The sequence below is a fragment of the Pagrus pagrus genome, assembly GCF_965226575.1.
Source record: "Pagrus pagrus genome assembly, chromosome: 19".
In the NCBI taxonomy this organism is placed as follows: domain Eukaryota; kingdom Metazoa; phylum Chordata; class Actinopteri; order Spariformes; family Sparidae; genus Pagrus; species Pagrus pagrus.
Window position 1 is genome coordinate 22,708,006 of NC_140203.1, and position 16,764 is coordinate 22,724,769.

Genomic DNA, 16,764 nt, shown 5'->3' on the forward strand with positions numbered 1-16,764 from the left:
CATAGTGTATGAGTATATTAATGACTTTAAATACTGCATACATTTTTGTAAAGTAGCGGTTATCAGTAGATGCACACATTTTTATTTACTGAGCCGGCGAATCATCTCTACTGCTTAGCATGAATGCCTGACTCATTATCAGCTAATAGATCCTTAAAATAATATTTCTTCTGTCTTTTGTGTGTGTGTGTGTTTAAACATTTGTATTTCTGTGTGTCTAAATGACTTGTTTGTGTCTGCAGTGAGTAGAATTTAGCTAGAGGGTGTGGGGTCAAAAATTAGCTGAGCTTCATGTGGTTATTAAAAAGTAGTTTGGCAATTTGGAAAACACTTATTATTATTTTTTTACAGAGAGTAAGATGAAAAGGTCGATGCCACTTTCATGTCTGTATGCCAAATATGAAGCTATAGCCAGGAGATGGTGAGCGTAGCTTAGCATGAAGATTGGACACAGCTAGCATTCCTATGTCCAAAGGTCAAATAATCTACCTTCTTGCACCCCTAAAGTTCACTCATCAGGGCATTATCTCATTTTGTACACAAAAAAACAACCAACTTATTGCCTTATCAGTCTTTTTGCTAAGCTAAGCTAACTGTCTCTTGAGCTATAGGTTCATAATTGACAGAGAGACATGAAAGTGGTCTTGATCTTGTCATCTAACTTTAAATGTTTAAAGGAGACCTATTATCCTTTTTCATTATTCCCTTTCCTTCACTGTTTTATATACAGTACGTTCTTGTGCATGAAAAAGGTCCACACCAAAAAGAAACTCCTTTGTCCCACAGAAACGCCTCGTCAATAGCCCCACCTTTTAATTCTGTGACTTTGTGACATCACACTACGTCACCATGTCACACATTTGCACAATTAATGCCTAGCGGCTAGTTTTGGCTGCAAATATTGATTTAGCACAGCTGTGTTGGGTCAGGCGTGTGCAAGCTGGCCAATCAGAGCAGACTAGGTAGAGACTAGGAGGGGAGGTTCTTAAAGAGACAGGAGCGTTTCAGATAGAGGGGGAATACAGAGCTGCAGGACTGGACAGTGTGAGAAAACTGATGTGTTTATTGAGCATTAAAAATGTAATAACCTGTATCTCTTTTTTCCTTCAGACGGCGTCGGCCCCGAGTCACCAGAGCCAGCTCGAAGGAATGTGAACTCTGTCAGCCGGTGCCAGACTTCAGTCCTCCTGCTCAGCTCCGCCCTCATCCTCCTGGCTGCCATCTTGTCTTTATAGCGCCCGGTGTGAGGAATCCCACGGGAATGGACTGTCCTGATTGGACCACAGGCCGCCCTACCCTGCAACCCCTCCCCTCAAGGAGCACTTTTTAAAAAAAAAAAGAAAACACTGACAATCTCTCTATATGAAAAGAGAGAGGACGGGACTTCAACACTGAAGCCTTCGCTGTTTTTTTGACTTGCCAACTAGTGTGATTCTTGACTCTCTGTGGGTGCCGGTGGCGGAGGCGCCCTGAGGTGACAGAGTCTCTGACCTGTTCGACTCTCTGCCGTCCACAGTATGCAGATATTAAACATTTCTTTGTGTTAAAGACAAGCACACATACATGCTTTTTAAACATATACACACACAGAACACAATCAGTTCACTCTTTAGCTTGAATGGCAAAGAAGCACAGCAGGATCCCTCAAAAGTTTACAGACTTCTAACATTTTTTAAGTTCAGGAAAACATCACCTAACCCCCCTGACATGTAACATGATTATATCTCACATCAAAAAGTGGAGGAGGTTTTCAAAGAACATTCGGAAGCGACGCATCATTTACAGGCCAACAGGAAGGAAAAGAAGAAAGATGTTGTTGCTAAGAGACTGTTGCCAAAGGTGCTGGGTAAAAGGGGGCGGGCCTTTGATGACTTAACCTTCCTCTCAGGTTGAAATGGAGCCGGACGCATCGTCTCAGACTGTGGAGGACCCTTGTTGAGAGTAAAAAAGACGAAAATTTAAAGAAGCACTCATCTTTTAGAGTTTGGATAGGGGCGATTTAATGATCGATTAATGTATTTGTTTTTTAATAAATCACGTAATTCAATTGTAGCAGCCAACACGGGTGTACAGTAAAATATTTGAAACGGAGCGTAGGAGTCGATATGGTATTTTGCCAGGCGAAATGTATTTTCCTATTTATTGTGAAGTCCTCGTGCTTTTTTCTGTTCTGGTTTAGTCTGTAAGTACAGTAGAAAGGCAATAAAAAAAACAACCACACTTACCCATTCAGTTAGTTCAGGTTACACGCCGTTTATTTGATACAATCATACAAAAACACTGAGTACAGTTTATGTATCTGCTTGGATTGATGGCTGATGATGGTTTTTTTAATTGTTTTTAACAATGTCCGAGATGAAAAAAAAGTCTGATGTGCTATCAGGGTGTAGAAGTCGTAGAATGTTTGTGTTTCGAATATGTCATTAAAAATGTCACAAATGTAGTTTTACTATTACACTATTGCTTTTGTGAATCACTGTCATAACACAGCTGTTGTATATAGAGGCAAAATTTCCTACAGAGTTCAGGGATGTGTCCATGCCTAACATGAGGTTAGAAAAAAAAAAAAAAAAGATTATTGTTTTTTAATCAGGGAGGATTACTCTTCTCTGAATAAAGCAGCACAAGTTTTCTGTGGCTAAAGATGTTTCAGTGAGACAGTGACGGAGTTACAGAGCAGGTGGTAGTAGTGCGTCTGGGTCGGGGGGGGGGGGTTATGCGTGATTCAGTATCCCTCTTTGATGTCGTGTAAAGTGGCGTCTGTACAGAAGATACACCGCGGGCACCCTCGTACTGGTTATTTCTGGAATGAAAAATCGACCACCCGCGGAGACGGAATAAACAGAGCGAGGTGTCCTGTTCTCCCGGGGCAAATTGAAACCACCACTGGTGGACCTGAGGGGGGAAAGGGGAGGGCGAGATGAGGAGCGTTGTAGTGCTCCTGCTGAGATCAGTAGTACAAGCGGTAAACATATCGTCTCCACTAGGCTTGTTCTGGTTGGCGCAAATCCAAATCCACTATTGACCGTTGAGGAGTGGATGGCTGTTTCCTTTTCCCCCCTGCTGATATTAATGAACTTTTTTTGTATAGAAAACAGAATCTGAAAACTGCTCTTTATTGTGCATTTGCAAGAGATGTTTGTGGTGGAGTGGCATGTCCGCGCCTGGTGATGATGATTGCTGTTAATCAGCACAAGTGACTGTGCTTTTTAAGTCAAAGCAAGCCTTTTTAGATCGCTTTTTCATCTGCCGATCCCTCTAAGTGCAATCTTATTAAACTTTACATCTACAGTCTCCGAAGCTTTGCCCTGCACACCGATGCTCGCAGCCAGCTAGCTTGCACTGCAATGTTTGTCCTCTCCGTCCGTGAGCCACGTCATTTCAACAAATCTTCTCCCGTTCAGCTAACTTTGGCGGTCTTTTTTCACTGTCTCTTGTCTCTGGAGAGTGAAATTCACTTGTGAATGTATATAAATGCCTGTAATTATTTTTTAATAATGCATTTCATTTGTTACTGACTTTGTCTAAAATATCGCAAAACTAGTTTTACAAATTATGAGACTGAGAGACTGAAAGAAGGAGGGAGGGGAGACCCCCCATCTGCTGCTGGAGGCCATAACGAATCGCCTATCGACGATCTCTGGTATTTACACCGCTACGATATGAAAATACAGACGATTTTACCTTATTTTCCACCCGTCACTCTCAGCAGCACTGATACAACTCATATTCACTACCTGCCTCATGAAACCTACGGCAGTAAAAGTCCTATGGTTTCACTGCTGAAAAACACCTGGAGTACTACAAAGTAGAAAAAGTAGAGTGAAGTCTAATTCTACAAAAAGTAATGATATGAGGAGAATAAAGTTTTATTAATAAAAAAACTACTATCAAAGTGAAACAAAATTTCAGAATAAAGTTGGAATACTACAGGAAGTAATAATAATAATGATAATAATAAACTGACTTTAGAAGAAAAGCAAAAATAAGTTTACAAAAAAGTTACTACAAATTACAAAAGTTTAAATTTTAAGATGAAATATGTTGGTAATATAGGTGTAATCTCAAGTATGATTTTTTTTTTTAATAATAAATCTTTATCTTGCAGTCTGACCCCAAAAGTCATTGTGCAAAGGCTGCTTGGTGTCAGAGAGGAAAATCCTTCTAAGGGTTACGCAATTAAAGGGCCACTCAGGCAACTTAACATCGCTGTTCTATAAAGTAAAGTCAATCTCAAGAGACAGATTTGAAAAATGGATCGTAATTTATCTTAGTATGGTAACGCAACGTAACGTAACATATCGTATCGTAACAAAACTAAACGGAGCGTAAGGTTTTGTAACGTGACCTGACTTGATGTAATGTAACGTCACCATGTTGCTTTCCTCGACCTAACCAAATAGATTCAGACACTTAACCCAACAAACGCTGATGCACAACATTAACTACGTAACATCAGGTATGTTGTGCAGTTAATGTTGCGTATCGCCGTTTGTTAGGTTACGCTACGTTAACTCCATCACATACGTAACTTGCATCATGTTTGTTTGGGAATCGTCACATGTCGTTTTGGGAGTTTGTGGCAAATGACCATCTGTCGTTTGGATTTGAGGACATGTTGGAATTACTCAGTTTTGGGAGTGAATAAGTGCATTCTTCATCCTGATTAGTGTCAGGAAGTCATTTTTCATTTGACAGCTCAAATTACTTCTTGATTAAATCCTTTCCTCCTCTCACCTACCAGCCTCCAGCCATTTTACTTCAGCCAACATTAAGAGCCCACTGTCACTGTCATCATCGCCTCTAGCCACGTCATGATGAGAAAAACCAATCAGTTAGTTTCGTGGATACTGTGTATCCAACAATTAGTCTGTTGTAACATACAGTGTTCGATACTTTCTCTTTTTTTCCACACCTCTTTTGAAGGGCAATTTAACTGACACATTAATGTTCTTAGCAAGAAAAAAAAAAAAGTTCACTGTTTGATATAAAAAAAATGCTTTGTTTCATTTTATATGTCTTTTATATGAAACAAGAAAAAATACAGGATCAACATTGCACCCCTCTATCTGTAAATGTGTGTGTGCAAACATGCAGTGCGGTCAGGTTACAATCATGAATCAAAGGGCCTGAAGAACCAACAGATGGATCTCCGAGAGCTACAATATCTGTTTTTCTTCCTTTTTTTTTTTTTTTAAAAACCCACTCTTGTTCATTGTACTGATGCATCGAAAGTGTGTTTAAGGTGCAGGATGTTCTTTCTCTCTGTTTGTGGTCATCTGCTAACATTCACCTCCAACTGTTTCCGAGCCAAAACCGCAGTTTAGATCTCTGTGATGACCGTGTTGCAGGCTTCAGGATGTGCGATTGGCTTTTATTGGTGTATACGCTCAGTGTGTTTGTCTGTGGCAGCGGGAGAAAGTCTGTTTTCCACCTGGAATTTTGATGTTTCATGTTTCATTAAGCAAAATGTACTACGAGGAGGGCAGGTATTATGTTCTAAGGACTTCTTCATCACCTGATTTTGGTACCATGTAGCCTGAAGCTAACACCACTGTGTCCCTAGTTTGCAGCGTCTGTTCTCCATCCTCTGTATCTATTGAAAGGATGTGTGCTTATGTCTGTGCATCTAGCATTGGGAAGGCTTTTGCTACTTTCGCCACGACTGTGCTTATTTTTCCCAAACTTGTCGTGGATGTGCCACAAAAGTGCACGTCTCTTTTAACATTGTAGTAACCGTACCTTGTGCCTATATGATCCCCATCCTCTCCTGTACTCATCCAAACTATTCTAATGTCTGTTTCCTGCTCAACCCCCTCACTAGAATTTTCTACAAAAAGGCCATTTCTTTGTAAATACACGTGTTGGAGCAGCTATGACTAACAAAAACAAGCAACAAAAAAAGATTTAATAAATATTTCTTTGTCGTTGTAATTGTCGTGTCTGGTTTGTTTTATTAATGGCTATGCAAATGACTGGCAGTTTGTGAAATGGAAAGAACATCAGAAAGGCGTGAAGGCTTCGTCGGAGTGGCTCGAGTGGAGCTGGATGTTTGTCTTGGTTGTCACTCGATGCATAATCGCACAGGCTGAGTCCGGGGGAAGTGGGTGAACAGCTGTTTCTCTATAATCTGGAGGTAATTCACCGACTGAAAAAACAAAAACAGAAACAGCTTCAATTAATCTTGCGGGAATGTGCAGCGCTTTAGGGAGCTCTGCCAAGAGAGCTCCGTCTCACACGGTCTTTTGCTCCTCGCCTGGCTCTGCCTCTCCTGCTGTCTGCTTTGATTCCTCCCTTTACTGTCTTTCTCTTCCTCCCTCTGTCTCTCCGGTGACTTTGCCACCTTTCATCAACCCGCTGCACAAACTTTTTGGACGTGCTATCATAGCGTTCACACTGTGTTGTCACGAACACAACGGGAACATTTCCAGCAGAAGGTCAGGAACACACTGTTCCGCGGTACAACCTGTTTTATCAGCAGTAATGAAGGTGCAGCTGAGGTGTCTGAATCAAAACTGTGTGCTGTCTGATGTCTGCCCTGGACGGTCTGAACTCTCAGTGGTTAGAAAAGCCTTTCCACACTGAGGAGGTACTTCAGTGATATAGTACATACTACAGAGGCTGATAGATCTGGAGGTTTTGTTACGCCTCGAAGGGGTCAAGCTCCAAAACACTGGACCTACAGTTCTGATAATGTAAGTTGAAATTGTCGTTTAATAGACCTCCCCTGACTGGAACAGTGTCTATAAAACTTCACGTCCAGGCTTTGGGCCTTTTCTCAAGCTTGACCCTCGCCACTCCAACTCCTTCACACGGTGTAACTCTGTTTGTAGTCACACTTGCAGCTACATGAAGAACCCTTTATCAACGTGATAGTTGGGGTATTTGATGTGGGGTTGTTTGAGGTACTTATACCTAGTCAGTGTATTACCAGCTCTCCCCCTGTGTGGAGAAGCAGCTTGTAGCGCCGACAGGAAGCAGAGCATTGTACTGCAAAACAGGACCAGCAGCAAGTCCAACCTAGTCCCCACCAAAAATATTAATCATTTTAAGTGTACAGTATATTTTGAACATTTTAGTATTTACAGTTCAGTCAGACAGCCCTTTCCTTTGGCACTACAGTACATTCCCTCAACCGTACAATGTGCCGCATGCTGTATTACACCATAGATCAGGTGTTTGGGTCGGACTTGGGCACTGTCTTGCTGTCGGTAGCATTCTGCAGTACAGTGGTCTGCTTCCGTCGGTGCTACGTGCTTCTACTGCAGGTAATACACTGACTTGGGATAAATACCTCATACAACCCCACATCAGAAGACCCGGAGAGAGATCACTTTAAGGTGTTGGGCAAAGGCAAGCTTTGGGACAAACTTCTCTCTCTCTGACAGAAACAGGAAATGTTATCTTCTCGTAACCATGGTTTCATACTGGCATCATTTTCTTCTCTTATTTCACTCTGATGCTTATGAGCTGTTTTGCAACCATCCCTGTAAATATGCAACACTCAAATGAACACATCTACCATTTCTGATGTTGAATATTTTCATTGCCCTTCAGTGAAAAGTGAAGGGAAAAGTGCATTCTTACTGTGAACAATCAGTGATGTCAGGAGATGCTGTCTCTTTCATAACTGCCAGTGACATCCGAGTCCGAGAACATCCTCCATCTTAGTCCTGAGGTGGCCATTTCTATTCTCAGACGGCCCTGTGGTCAGGTGTTAACTGAAGGACACAGTACAGTTCAGTCAGTACGACTGTGGTTAGAGGAGAGAGAGAATCTTTAGTGGTTAGAGACTTCACTGCATGCACAGCGGACCACTTCAGTCTCTTTATGAAGCCAGAGTCCACCCTGACAGATTTTGTTAAGTTGTTTTAAGAAAAGTGTTTTAGGATGAGGGCCATAGCTACCACTGAGGTCAGTTCACAGTCTGTAATTTCTGAAATGACTCATGGAGAGTTATAGGCTGGAACTGATATGTTTTATCAACCCGGTCTGCTAGAAATTTTATTTATACTACTTATTTGCAACAGAAATTTGCAAGAAAAATAACTTATGTTAAAGGTTCCATTTTGTAGGAAGAAGCGAGCCATCACTATTTCTGTAAGGTACAGACGCCGTCCTAAGCCACGCCCCCAGCATGGCCATGGTTTCAAAATCACAGACAAAGCTGATGCAGAAACACGGTGGTCTGTGCCTGCACAGGCCTGTGAGAGCTGACCAATGAGAGCTGAGTGGGTTTTTTGGGAGAGAGTCTTAAAGAGACAGGCACTTAAACAGAGTGTTCAGACAGAGGGTGAATAGAGGTGCTGCAGCAATGGACAGCATGAGGAAAATAATTTGTTTTTTGAACATGTAAACATTTTCTAGCTGGTAGACACCTAAAATAAAAATGTGAACCTGAAAATGATCATATTGTGGATTTATTGTCTACCTTTAAACATTAAACATTTGCCAATGCAACATGTGAATGTTAATTAATGTATTTAGCAAGTCTTAATACTGAATGTATTAGTAAAATGTTCAATGATAACACATTTCATCAATGTTCCAACAGAAAATAGATAAAAAGTATGTCATCACGTTATTCAAGAGGACTTTAATACATAATGCACTGGAGGAGTTGATCCAATAGCAGTTAAAGGACCAGTGTGTAGGATTTAGGAGGATCTATTGGCAGAAATGGAAAAGATTTTTCATAAGTATGTTTTTTAGGACACCAAGAATAATTCTCTTTTTGTTCCCACCATGTTGTAGCGCCATGTTTCTACAGTATACCAGAATGGACAAACTAAACACTGGCTCTAGAGAGGGGCTTTTTGACTTATTTGTTTTTAATGGCCATCATAGGGGAGGGTGAGGTGAGGGGTGTTCAGTTGGTTGAAATCTGCAACCTCACCACTAGATGAGCCGTTCAGTCTTATTTCCATGTACGGAAAATAAGCACAAAAAACAGAGTTATTGCAGCATTCAAGCTAGAATGAACACAGATGTTTTGGCCCAAAAACAATTAATTAGAGGGATGTAAATTGTTTATATGCAATGTACACGTAAGTACAAAAACATATCAAGTATAAAGCTGCAGAAAGTAAGAACACAAAGGTTTAAAGTTAATCTATTCCTCACATTACCATAGAAACAACACAAAACATGACATTACCTCTGACATTTCAAGTAATTTCATGTTTCTGACTGATGCAATTTATAGATGCACTGTAAATGTTACCTCTTGCCTCCTGTTGTGGAAATTTACATATCATAACATTAATCACAGTCTGCTACAGAATCATACCGCTGAAGTCCTCTCACTGTGAGCTGTTTCCATTACTTTGGCTGCCTCCTGTCCGCATTTCATGATGACAGATGTTGTTTTGTGGGAATGTCTCAAACTGGACTTCCCACTGATAACCGGTCCTGTTATCTGTGTTGTGGGTCTGAGGGAAACGTACATGTCAGACACTTCCTGCCCTCTTTGCTCTGCTCGCTGATTTTCTGGCCTCATCTGTGGTTACGCGAGCTGTGATTTTCAGCCTTATGAAGACAGTGTCAAGCAGTAAACATGTAATCAATGTTCTCTACCTGTTTAAGACCGAGGGATTCTGGTATGTTTAAACTCTTATTGTCAGATTAGGGAGGATAAATCCAGGAACCTGTTCACAGTGGCAGGGTTAGCTACAGACAGACTCACTGTATCTGCTCTGCTGTTAGATAGATCAACTTAAGACTGGAAAAGCTGCTGATTACCATGATGATGTATTCTGTACAACCCATCCCTGTAGCTGATTTGAAAGGTTTTATTGGACTAAGACAATATTTCTAACTTCAAATCTATAGATGTGATTTTCACTGGACAGCGATGTGACATCATGGGAGTGTTGTGCATGAGCTCGCAGCTGATTATCTGTGTAATCCCGCATTAGACCACCTGAGAGAGTAAGGGAGAGTGACTAGGAAGCCTGCCATCATTTTTTCTTGAAAACAGTAAAGGCCTAGAAGCTGTTTTCTGTCATTTTCTCCATGTGCAGCGCCTCACGCAGCAGACGCCTCGGTGGGAGGTGCGAGCCACGTCACCTTCATTAACTCCGCTGTGGAGAAACCTGCCACCTTGAGAAAATGTCAGCCACAGGAAGTGGAGTCTGGTGGTTCGGTTCGCCGTTGTTTGGTCTGAGAGAGTGCAGGAGATAAAGTGGAGCCTGACAGCAGCTGCACCGGGTTTGTTCTCCCAAATGATACACTATATGTCCAAACGTATGAGGACGCTGTCCACTGTAGTTTTCGTCTGAGGCTGTTTTTCATGGTTGCTTCTGGGTCCCTTGGTTCCAATGAAGGGAAATCATACAGCATATAGTGATATTTTAGACAATAGTGTGTTTCCAACTTTGTTTCAACAGTTTGTGTTTGACCCTTTCCTGTTTCAACACGATGTCCCTTTGCACAAAGCTCCGTAAAGAAATGTTTTCGATTGCGGACAACTCGACCGACCTCGACCCCGTCCAGCACCGTTTGTGATGGAGTGGAACACTGACTGTGAGCCAAACATCAGCGCTGGACCTCACTAATGCTCTTGTGGCTGAATGGGAACAAATTCCTGCAGCCAGGCTGATGTAGCAGCAGATTAATGGCCTCAGTTTTGGAATAATTGTGCTGCACAAAATTATTGCTGTTGTGTTTTTAACTTACTCTGACTCAGCTTTTTTCCTGCATATTTCTGGATAACTATCGCTTTGTTTCAAGGGGTCACAATGCCAAAATGTTGGAAACTTCCAACAGACAGTGTGGTAGTAATGTCTGGATATCCACATATATTTGACCATTGTGCTTGGAGCAAGCCAAGGGCATTAGATGGCACGGCAATCCACGACCTGGCGTAAGTGTGCTGGACTTGATTAATCTTTGGGAGCATGTTATGTAACACCAGGGAGTTCTCTTCTAAAACACTTAATGCCATCAACAGTTTCTCCTCACTTAACCATGAAATGATTATTCTGCTAAAGGCAACCATTAAATTAAACTAAAATAAATAATATTCCATGAAGCAAATATTAAATATTAAAAGCTGTGTACAGTTTTGTAGTTTATGAAACATTTCTGGAGCTTCACAGCGAAACAGTGTTGCAGCATTCTCCTAAACAACTGAAGTAGATGGAGACTAGTATAAAAAATATAAAACAACAACAGAGTAAAACATAAAATGACTCTTGTCCGGCTGTTTTGAATAGTTAGGCACCATAAATAACCAATTATCGACAAATACATAATCAAGAATCAAGTTAGGGAAGTTTGGAAAATTGCTCCACGTTGGACTGACCTGCTGAAATGAACTGCTGAAAATGTAAATGGTTAAAAAAATGTGCTCACCTGCAGAAGTCAGACAGAAACTAGTTGGAAATTAAAATAACATCATCAGCAGAAGTTAGGCAGTAAGCAGCTGGAAGTTTCCTGGACATGCAGAGAGACAGACATGACCAGTTATTTATTAACTGCTTGTTAAAAAATAGCAGAATGTTGCTAAAATGTTATTAAATAATACTGAGGTCATTTTCAATCAATTTAGAGGTAATTATTGTAGCAAGGTGAGGCTAATTGCTTTGAAATTACCCTCAAATTACAGTCCAAAGTGTTGCTTGGTAATTATCACCTACTTACTGTATAATGTACGGACCTGTAAAACGAAGTGTTACCTTAAATTATAAAAAAAGGGATTCAAAAGGGAGCTTTTTTCCTCATGCAAAAGACAGACTCAAGCCAATAATGGCAAATGATGAGCCTTGAGAGTGACAATGAGCGTCGGGCACGACTCGTTTTATTGCAAAGACGACACCGAGACGAGGATTTCAGGAGAATTTCTGCATAGTTTGACAACTGTGAACATGACAAAGTGAAGAGCAACACAATGATCCTGTGTCCATTTCACTCAGTCAGGAGCCTTATACCATAATGTATTAAATCCCATCTGTAAGTGCTGTCATCACCCTCTGCACACATGTACGCCGCACCCACGCAGTCACTCTCCTACTGACATGAGGAGTCACGGCTGACTCGTGGGTCCAGCGCCACTTTAATTCACAAACGTACACCGTGCACAGCGCTGCCCCCTCCCTGACCTTTGTGAGACAATTTGTCGATCACCACTCAAGCTGTGAAAAACGGTAACCTACGATCGGTCGGGGGCCATCAGTGTGCCACTGCTCTCAGCCTGGTCGTAGCAAGAACGTGTGGCTGTACAATTACCTAAACTGACACAGCGATCATCATGAAGGGCAGAAAAACTGTGTGGTCTGTTCCTGCTATTAAAAAAGGAAAAATCATGGATCGCTGATGGCAGTGGATTTTCTGCATGTACTTACTCTAAAATTAATCAGAGCTTAGGGGATACATTGACAGCTACTGAGGTTAAATTGAGATGCAAGACTGAGCTGAAATCTCTGAATAGCCAGCACACTGAACAGACTAGTATGTTACCCATTTGACACCTTCTAACTCATAATCCTTCATTTCCCTGATTAATTTTCCTGTCGCCTTGGTCATAAGACCGTCTCATGTGGCTCGTCTTAATTTGATCTCGAGGGGAGAGCCCCCGTAGTATCTCCACTTTAATTCCCCACGCTCCCTCTTCAAACTTTCACTCCTGTCCTCGTCAATTCAGCATGAAGGCTCGAGCAGATGGAATTGGGCGGCGGGCCCTGGTAGATGAATCGTTCGGCGGAGGGGGGGGGGGGCGAGACATAATATCATCGTGACACCTCTTCAGAGGCGGCGACCTTCGACCGCATGGCAGCGCAGCCGCAAACCCGGAGGACAAACCCATTTCAGAAATCATCATGGAAAATCTCGTTGGCCGTGTGCGCGGACAAGCGAGGGACAGGCTGTATTACTAAACTCCCCCGTATTCCCATAATAGAGACCACACAATGGCACCCCGGCCAATTCTCTGCCCCGCTGTTAAAATGAAGCCCTATTCAGTTTTATGTAGGCCATCTGTAAGTCTACTCAAACCTAAAAATAAAGACTGAGTGGAACAGAACATATTCATCGCTCTGTGCTCGCGCTGTAGATGGCTCAGAGCTGAATGGGATCTGTGAAAGGAGAGAGCCGAGCCAGAGAAAACACAGAGCACGGCGCTGTGATTGACTCAAGGCTGGTGAAAAGGGCTAAATCTATTATTCAGACACATACAGGACCGGGAGGTAAAGAGCACACCTTGGAAAAAAGAATCAATATGTGCAAAATGGCCTCTTGTACTGGTGCGGCACAGTATGGAGCAGCAGGATTGATCATTACCACTAACAATCTTTGTTCGTCCTGCACGTTTCATACAAGAGATGCAACTCAAAGTGCTTTACAACAAGGACAATTACATGCCCCGAGTGCTCCCCATAAAAAAGCATTAACATTAGTTGTTCCTCTACAAAAGAGCCACAAAATAACGTTATGCCGTGTCGCATCGATCTCATTATTACATATGATGTCATGTTAGCATAATTATTTTCAGATTAAAATCACAGAGCGGGTTCTGTGTAGTTTGGCGTAAGCAAAGTTAGCAGGACTCCTTGCTGCAGGGGCTGCTGTAATGTGTGAGATATCGACTTTAGCAGGGCCGACCCGACACTTCTGGGGCCGGCGCCGGCAGAAAAGTTGAGAAGAATGGTTCTGAAGTTTTGAGGTTGGTCAGCCACGCTGTGTTATAAATAGATAAAACAGTTAAATAACTTCATGCATTTTAAGGCAAAAATGTTTATCCTCTAAAAATTGCTGTGACAGACCTTACATAAGACCTAAACTGTCCGGATAGAGCACTCTTGTAGCGAGGTGCAGAATTAAAGTCTCAAACAAATCTCTTTTCCTTAAAACTTTTATTATAATTGTGAATTAATAATTTTAGAATTGTTGTCCAAAATGATTATTTGTTTATCCCTGTGAACTGTGATGGTTTGTTCCAGCTTCTAACAGGTTTGTCAGCCAGTAGAATCACAGGTCAGTCTCATGAGGTTGCAGCTCGGGTCAGATGCCAGCCCAAGCATCAGTATTTGATGAACTCGGGATGAGAATTAAACAACTGATCATCTCTATTAAGGCAATCCTATTAGTAGCATTTCAAGTACAGGTTTTTTTATTAAAGGGGCTTTATGTTAGTGGACTCCATTTATGAATTAATGTTAGCTACTGTTGCTCTCTGTTAGTAGAGCAGAGAGAGGCACCGAGAAGAGGCAGTCGAGAACGTGCATAAAGTCTCATCATCGCAGAAAATCAGAACCGAGTCCTTCACAAAGAAATCAGTCCAGCAGCATTCAACAAATTCATCAACCACAGGCTCGTATAGGCAACTGGGAGAGGCGGTGAAGGTCTCCTTTTTCACCTCACATTATAATCCACTTACATTTGGCCAATAAAAAAGTGATTAATACATGGAAATTGCTACAAATTGTAACACCGAGCCCCTTTAACATATCCAGAATTGCAGTCTTTCCCTCACCTTAATCAAAGTGAATCCTACAGATGAAATGTTTACAGTTTCACAAACTGTAAACTTTTTTCCTGACATTAACCAAAGTGCTTGTGTTGCCTAATCCACCACAACCACAGGATGGACAGACAGAGAGACATCAGTGCCTTTCACATCCCTCACAGATTACAACCACACAGATAATTATGATTGTTTTGGCACTAAAAGGTTTAGGAAAGGTCAAGCTACCAAGGAAAGAGGATTACAAAGACACTTAGTCATTATTTTGTTAATTTTTAGTCCCCCGAGCTCATCCCAGTGTGTAACGAGGGCACAGTTTCCAAACTATCACCAAAAGACGCTGAAAGTCTTTAAAGCCCTGCTTTAATTTGCACGAATCCGAAAGGCATCAGGTCAACTTTTTAACATGAAGCCTTATGGATTCACAACATTAGTGACCTTCGCAACAATAATAATTTAAATTGATGTAATGTAGAGGTAGGGTTGATGAAGTGTGCTGTATAGGTACAGCGTTGCCTGGTTTTAATGCGTCCGATGCCTCCGTGGAGCCTTCAGCAGTGTGTTACAGTAACTCTTACACAACAACAACATTAAGCTGAAACACATGGGACAGTACGGAGCTGCAGGCAGTCAGAGGCAGGTGTTTCTCCCAGCCCGGGGCCTCAGGTGGCCACCTGGCACTCAGGTACACACACGCAGACAATTACTGTACGGCGACGCACACTTCCCAACAATGTAACTGCACGAGATCCCAGGAGTCGGCTCTCAGACAGGGCAGCTCAACAACACACACTTTAACACACACACACTCACATACACAGCCTGCCGCTGAGGAGACGACCTCCGCCCAAGTAGAATTAGTACAAAGTGGTACAAAGTAACTGGAACAGGAACAAGGAGTTCTGGGAAACAAATCCAGAGCAGCTGGTTGCAAATTGTTGATACACTGATAGCTTCGACAAACACGACGTATTCCTTATTATAAGGGAGCGCTGCGCTGCCTTCAAAGCCAACTAATGAGACAGTGCTTTCCAAATGGAAAAAAACAAGGAACTTTTTTGGCTGGGTGCGTGATAACTAAACAAAAAGGTGAACAACAAAAATGCGACTTAAAAAAAAGTTATCATGGAAACGCTAGTGTCACAAATCCTGAATTTGGAGCTACTCAGGAGCTCTCCATGTACAAGCACGTGACACCACAGTGCTGGGCTGTTAAAATGGACGTTAAAAGAACATGTTAAACACGACGGCACTAGAAATGCATACCAAGATTTACGAAGAAAAAAACGAATGGATGCAGAGGAAACATGATGCTAGTCCAACAACCCAAAATGGAGTCTTTAGTCTGTTGTTTCCTGCTTCAGTACACCTGATTCAGCTCTTATTTCATGGCCATCACTGTGTTTGTTTGTAGTCTGTTTAAAGGCCCAGTCACACCAGAAAGAGGCGGAGCAAAATTCATCTGTGCATCTTTACAAATTACTTGACCTGTCTGTCAGCTGTCTGGGTTTGTTGCTGTTAGCAAGCGTGCTAGCTTGGTTGCAAACAGGTCAAGTTCACACAGTTTATTCTAGAGACTTTTATTGCACCATCCTTTTTAATATCTGTCTAAACTATTTCTGTTTTGTGGAGCAGTTTGTACTGTGGCAGGAGCATTTTGGTCCACAGCAGATTCCCTCACTGTGGAGTCTGTGGCTCTCTATTCTCTTAAAGGGGCACTACGTAGTTTTGTAGAAGAAATTCAAACTTTTGAATTTTGATATTTACAATATTAATGAGGCAATAATAAAAACAAAGAATTATTATTGTTTTCCTTAACTGAATAAACAAGCTGTTCTCAGAGGAAAATAAGGTCCCAGAACACTGTTTGAAGCAAGAAAGGTGGCAGGGTCCGCCACATATAAACAAGGTAAAAAGGTATGAAATTGTGTTGTCCTTTAAGGTCAGTTTGTTTATTCAGTTTATTCAGTCATGGAAATGAAGAGAGTTTGTTTATTTAGCTTATTCAGGCATAACAAATCAGTCAGTGAAGATCTTTCTCTTCTCATTAAAATGTCTTCCCCAAATAAACTGCACTGGGCTCATTTAAAGGTTACCACTAAGAAAGCTTACCATTGGTCAAGGGCACAGATTTGCCTGTTAAACTTAAATGTAGCGTTGCAATGCAAACAATTAATTTGGGCAAAAATAAAAAAAAGGTTTGGAAAACTATCCTGAGAAACTGTAGGCTAAATTTGGATTAAACTGGCTAATAAGTGCACAAACACTATTAATGTCTCTGTGCTAATCAAGTGCACAGTCGA

The 16,764-nt window shown here is 41.6% G+C and overlaps 1 protein-coding gene across 1 annotated transcript in view; it reads left to right on the top strand.

Annotated features, from left to right (window-relative positions):
• The window catches only part of LOC311275151 (ephrin-A5b-like), an 81,252-nt gene extending 78,797 nt beyond the window's left edge, over nucleotides 1-2,455 (top strand). Inside the window, exon 5 of the mRNA XM_084383444.1 lies at nucleotides 1,111-2,455. Coding sequence (XP_084239570.1) covers nucleotides 1,111-1,235 — 125 coding nt within the window. The 3' untranslated portion in view covers nucleotides 1,236-2,455. The remainder of the gene's footprint in view (nucleotides 1-1,110) is intronic.
• The last annotated feature ends 14,309 nt before the right edge of the window (nucleotides 2,456-16,764 follow it).